General features: G+C 48.4%; 1 protein-coding gene across 1 annotated transcript in view; it reads left to right on the top strand.

The window, feature by feature from the left end:
* The window catches only part of LOC106632087 (protein TsetseEP-like), a 3,346-nt gene extending 2,158 nt beyond the window's left edge, over positions 1–1,188 (top strand). Inside the window, exon 3 of the mRNA XM_031065232.1 lies at positions 4–1,188. Within this exon, the coding sequence (XP_030921092.1) occupies positions 4–309 (306 nt within the window). The 3' untranslated portion in view covers positions 310–1,188. The remainder of the gene's footprint in view (positions 1–3) is intronic.
* The last annotated feature ends 4,499 nt before the right edge of the window (positions 1,189–5,687 follow it).

The raw sequence follows: 5,687 nt of genomic DNA, 5'->3' as shown, positions 1-5,687 counted from the left end.
CAGGAATGCAAGGAAATCCCCGTTTCCATCCCAGAAAAGCAGGGATCCAAGGACACCCCTGTCCCCATCCCAGTCCCAGACCCCATCCCCTCTTCCCAGCAAAAGCAGGAATTCCAGGAGATCCCGGTGCCCACCCCGTGTCCCCAGGAAAAGCAGGAATTCCAGGAGATCTCAGACCCCATCCCCTCTTCCCAGCAAAAGCAGGAATTCCAGGAGATCCCGGTGCCCACCCCGGAGCAGCGCTCCCTTCCCGAGAAATTCCCTCCGCTGGAGCAGCAGCTGGAGCAGCCGGGCCCGTGGCAGAAATAGAGGGGAAATCCCGATCCCGGGGGTTTTCTCCCCGAATCCAGAGGTTTTTCCAAGCTTTTTTTTTGTTGTTGTTGATTTTTTTTTTTAACCCCTTAAGCAGAGCTTTTGTCAGGAATTCCTTCCAGCCGCCCCTCCCGCTAACGCCTTGTCCTTTACTAACAGCAGGGAATTCTTTTCCAGCAGGGAATGCTTTTCCAGCAGGGCTGTAGCTCCCCTTCCCAAATTCCTGCCCTTTTTTTCCCCAATCCCGAGGCTTTGGAATGCCCAAAAAGCCCCCCCAAAAAATTCATGGAGCAAGGCGGGGTTCGCGAAGTTAAAACCCCAAAATCCTGGGAAGAGCTCGTCTCCTTTTTCCTGCCTTTCTCCCCTGGATTCCAGCTCCCACCTGGAATTTGGGAAGTTTTTCCCTATAAATAACCAGATTTTTGTGCGGGATCTGCCGCCAAAAAGCTCAAAACTTCCCAAATCGGGAATCAGTGCTGAATAAAAAATAATCCTTGGGGACTGAGGGAGAAAAATGAAGATTTTTAGGATAGATCAGACTTTGGTGGAATTTAAAATAATTCTTTGGTATTGAGGGGGGAAAAGGAAGAATTTTAGGTTAAATCCGAGCTCGCTCTCATCTTGAATTTCCTCGGAGGTGTCAAAGAACAGGTCAGGCCGTGAATATTCCGCAATTACGCAAATTTATGGATAATTAACTCCACTCCAGACATGTTTGGGAAGGGATTAACCCCGGGCGTGGCGCAGACGGGATCAAGGAGGAATTCCAGCCGGGAATGTTTCGCCACCCGTCGGTGTTTGGGACTTTGTCTCGTGGTTGTTTTCGGCTGCTGTTGGATCCAGGATTTATTTCACTGTGAAAATTCCGCAATAAAAGCGACTTTCAGTGCCGATTTTTGGGAATTTTTGTTCTTGGTCTTGTGGGGGGGGGCGGTGTTTATATCAGGTTGTGGGGGGTTTTGCACCAAATTTTGGGGATTTTTGTACCAAGTTTTGGGTGTTTTTGTACCAAGTTTTGGGGGTTTTTAAATCAAATTTAGGACATTTTAAAATCAAATTTAGGGAAGTTTTTTATACTGAGTTTTGGGGGGTTTTATATCAAGCTTTGGGGATTTGTTTATCAAATTGTGGGGATTTTTATACCAAGTTTTGGGAAATTTTGTACCAAATTGCTGGGATTTTTAAAATCGAGTTTTGGGGGATCTTTAAAATCAAGTTTTGGAGAATTTTTAAATCAAGTTTTGGAGAATTTTTAAATCAAGTTTTGGGGATTTTTAAATCAAGTTTTGGGGATTTTCAATGGCTTCTCCTGAAAAAGGTGGAGAGGAGGCTCAGCTTGCAAAAACCAGGGGTTTTGTGGGCTTAAAGTTGATATTTTAGGGTAAAATAAAAGAGAAAGAAAAGGGGGAAAGGGAGAAAAGCACGAACAAAAACACCAGCAAGCAACCACGAGGTCATTCCACCATTTTATTGCACCACATCCCAAATTAAACTCGGAATTAAAACCATCCCCCGCCACTCATTTATCATTTTTTTTTTTAAGCCCAATTAAGCGCATCTCGTTGTGAGGTAATTCCTGGCGAGCGAAGCGGGTGGCTGCAGGTCTGGAGGCGTTCCCGGGAGCCAGGAGAGGTGGGAAAAGCAGGATTTGGGAATTTTCCTACTTCTGCTTGGAGCACTGCTGGTGCTGTTGCTGCTGGGGGACGCTCTTGGCGGCCGCCTGGGCCTGGCCTTTGGGGGCCTGGCTTTGCTGGACGCCCTTGGGAAGGGCCCCACATTTCTGCTGGCACTGGGCTGGGATCTGCTGTGGCTGCTTCTGCTGCTGGGACATCCTGGAATTCAAAACCACCGAGAGAACCGAGCAAATTTCAGCCTTGAATTCGCCTTTTTTGGGGTGTTGAGGTTCCGGGCACTGCCTCAGCTTTGAGATTGACCCCGGCTGATTTAAACTCAATCCTGGTCCCGAAGCGGGGTTAAATCCCTGAATTTTGGGGAGTTGTTTCCCGCCCTTTATTGGGGCCTTTGGTTGTCCACGGGATTCTTACCAATCCCAGAAAAATTATCACAAAGTTCTGACCCAAAGAGTCCCGAACCGCCAGATGGGACTATAATTCTAAAATTCTGTAATATGGCTTTCCATCTGTTGCAGGCAGAATTTTTGAGGGTGGTAACCCCAGTTTGGGGAATAAAACGGTGAAAAATCCCATTTTTTGGGGAGACAACCCCAGTTTGGAGAAGAAAACGGTGAAAAATCCCATTTTGGGGGGAGACAACCCCAGTTTGGAGAAGAAAACAGTGAAAAATCCCATTTTTGGGGAGACAGCCCCAGTTTGGGGAATAAAACGGTGAAAAATCCCATTTTTTGGGGAGACAACCCCAGTTTGGAGAAAAAAATGGTGAAAAATCCCATTTTGGGGGGAGACAACCCCAGTTTGGAGAAGAAAACAGTGAAAAATCCCATTTTTGGGGAGACAGCCCCAGTTTGGGGAATAAAATGGCGAAAAATCCCATTTTTCCCCCAAACCCCTGGTCTGGGCAGCGAGAGGGGCAGGGAAGGACTCACCTGGCGCGTCCTGCTGGAGGAGGGAGCTCAGGAGGAGCCGCTGCGGGTGTGGAGCTTCCCCGAGGAGCAGCTTTTATATCCCTCGGGATGACTCCGGGTTAAACTCGGTGACCAGAATCTTTCACAACCGGAACCGGCTCCGCTCCCACCTCCTGGACCTCGGTCAAAGCCCGGCAGAGATTCCCTCCTCTCCCAGCTGCTGCGGGGGACTGGGTGTTCTTCACCCAGGGCACACCCAGGGCTGCTCATCGCCGGGGTGATTTGTTAATAATTCGTTAATAGTTTCTTAATAATTCGTGCCGTCCCTGTCCCCGGCCAAGAACCAGCAGCTGGGACAACCCGCATCTACTCGGGAATGAGTTTTAGGGATAATTTTGGCTGGGGAGCACCTGGAAAAGTGTGAGTGGGGTTGGAATCTGTTCTGTCTCCTGGGAAAGGCACCAGATCCCAGTTTGGAACCTGGAAAAGCCCCAAATCCCAGTTTGGAACCTGGGAAAGCACCAGATCCCAGTTTGAAACCTGGAAAGGCACCAGATCCCAGTTTGGAACCTGGAAAAGGCACCAGATCCCAGTTTGGAACCTGGAAAAGGCACCAGATCCCAGTTTGGAACCTGGAAAAGCCCCAGATCCCAATTTGGAATGTGGAAAAGCCCCAGATCCCAGTTTGGAACCTGGGAAAAGCACCAGATCCCAGTTTGGAACCTGGAAAAGGCACCAGATCCCAGTTTGGTTCTGGATTTTGCTGTTTCCTTCCTCTAATTCCCACCCCCAAAAAACAGGAGTGAAACTTTTTTTATTTTTCCCCCTCAATAAATCAGGAAGATTTTCCAGGCTCCTCCATCTGATGAAATATCCCTGATTTATTGCAAATATCCCAGGAATTCCAGCAATTCCCAGCGCTGACCACAGCTGGTGCGTCAGGGCTTGGCCACAGGAAACATTGGGAGCACAGCAGGTCCCTCCAGGATTTTCCAGGCGCTCCCCGTTCCCAGATAAAATGGAAAAATTCCATTTCCAGGCGCGGGTGATGGGTTGGGATGGAGATGGTCCAAAATCAGGTGATTCACAGGGTTGGAGCTCCACGTGATTCCTGATTTAAACCTTTTTCATGATTCATGGTTTAAACCTTTTCCAGGCCTCCGAGAGCTTGGACCCCCCGAAATTTGGAGGAATTTGAGGTGCAAATTCCTCATTTCCCCATCATTTTTCCTGGGAACACCCAGCCCAGGTGTGTTCAGGTGCAGGGGTTGTTTTTTTTTCCACGATTCCTGACTAAAACCTTTTCCATGCCCCCAAGACGTCACAAAAGCGGCACCTCCAGGGCAGAGCTTGGATCCTCAGAGATTTGGGTTCCTCGGGAGGAATTTGAGGCGCAGATTCCTCATTCCCCCGCCCATTTTCCTGGGATTTTCCAGCCCAGGTGTGGGGTTGCTCGCCCTCATTCCCAAAACCTTCTCCATGCCCCCAAGATGCCACAAAAGCGTCGCCTCCGAGTTGCTCCGGAGGCAGATCCTCAAATTCCACAAAGGAATTCCAGGCCCCGATTCCTCACCTCCCCACCCTTTTTTTTTTTTGGGAATTTTTGCTCCCGCTTTTCCTCCCAGGTGTGCTCAGGTGTTTGTTTTCCCCCCGCTGTGGTTTTTTTTTTTGCCTCCTGCGATCCCCACCTGAGGGTGTCACCTCCTGGTGTCACCTCCCGGTGTCACCTCCCGGTGTCGACAGCGAGGGACACAAAGAGGAACCTGCTCCTCGCCTCCCCGCCTGCCCATTAAAAAGGAGATTTGGAAACAGCAGTCGGCACGCCCCCGAATATGAATATCTCTCTTTTCTTCTCCAGATTAGGTGTTCCCCACCCTTCCTGTAATGAGGGGGTAGGTGGGGAGCGATTTCAGCATTGCCCAGACGGAGCCAGAGGTGAGGAAAGCCACAGGCACAGCCTGGGACACAGTGGGAGCTTTATCTCTGAAATTTGGGGGTTTTTAAAGTGGGTTTAACTCCCTCCAGAGCACGGGGTCACCTTCAGCTTCAAACTTATCCAGAATAAAGGTGGAGGGGCCTTTATTAAAATACTTTGAAATGTATTCACTTATTAAAATATTTATTTAATTAATTATTAAAATTCAATTATTTAAATTTGTTTAAAACTGTGCCTTCAAGGTGTTCAATTCCTTTATTAATTTAAGGCTTTCTTCCACTTAAATTCTCCTTTTAACGGTTTCTAGGATTTACTTCCAAAATCCCAAGTTGCGAAGACCAAAACTCTGTCTGAAAATCAAATTCCTATCAATAATTTCAGAAAAAAACTGACCAGATGATGATTTCCTTGCCAAATTAGTAGGAATCTCTCCATATTTAAACCTTTTTTTACTTCAGGCATAAAACCCTTCCCAACCACTTTTGAAAACTGAAATTAGGGAGGATATTTTGGGGCCTGAAGTCGCGGAAAAAAGACAAAAGACAGCTGGTGCCATCAATGGTCATTTTTTTTATTGCTGCACAAAGAATTCACAAGACTGGGAAGAGACAAGAGGAGAAGGGAAGGGGAAAAGCGTCGACGTCTTCTACCACCAGCTGCTGGCAGTGCTTCCCGGGATTCCCAACGCTAAAATATCGGGAATACCCACGGAAAAATGGCAGGAGCAGAAGGGAAACCACAGGGAACACTCAACGGAAACATTTTCCAAGACAAAGGCAACGTGGGACAATCAGAGGATGCCGATGGGTCTGCGCCGTGTTTTCCATCCAAAACCCGCGGTTTTGGCTCCTCACCGGCCACCGGAGCCTCCCCGCGGGGCCAGCCCCGCGTCAGGGA

Source organism: Geospiza fortis, unplaced genomic scaffold, assembly GCF_000277835.1.
Source record: "Geospiza fortis unplaced genomic scaffold, GeoFor_1.0 scaffold489, whole genome shotgun sequence".
In the NCBI taxonomy this organism is placed as follows: domain Eukaryota; kingdom Metazoa; phylum Chordata; class Aves; order Passeriformes; family Thraupidae; genus Geospiza; species Geospiza fortis.
Note: the sequence above shows the minus strand (reverse complement) of the source record. Positions and strands in the feature narration are given on the sequence as shown.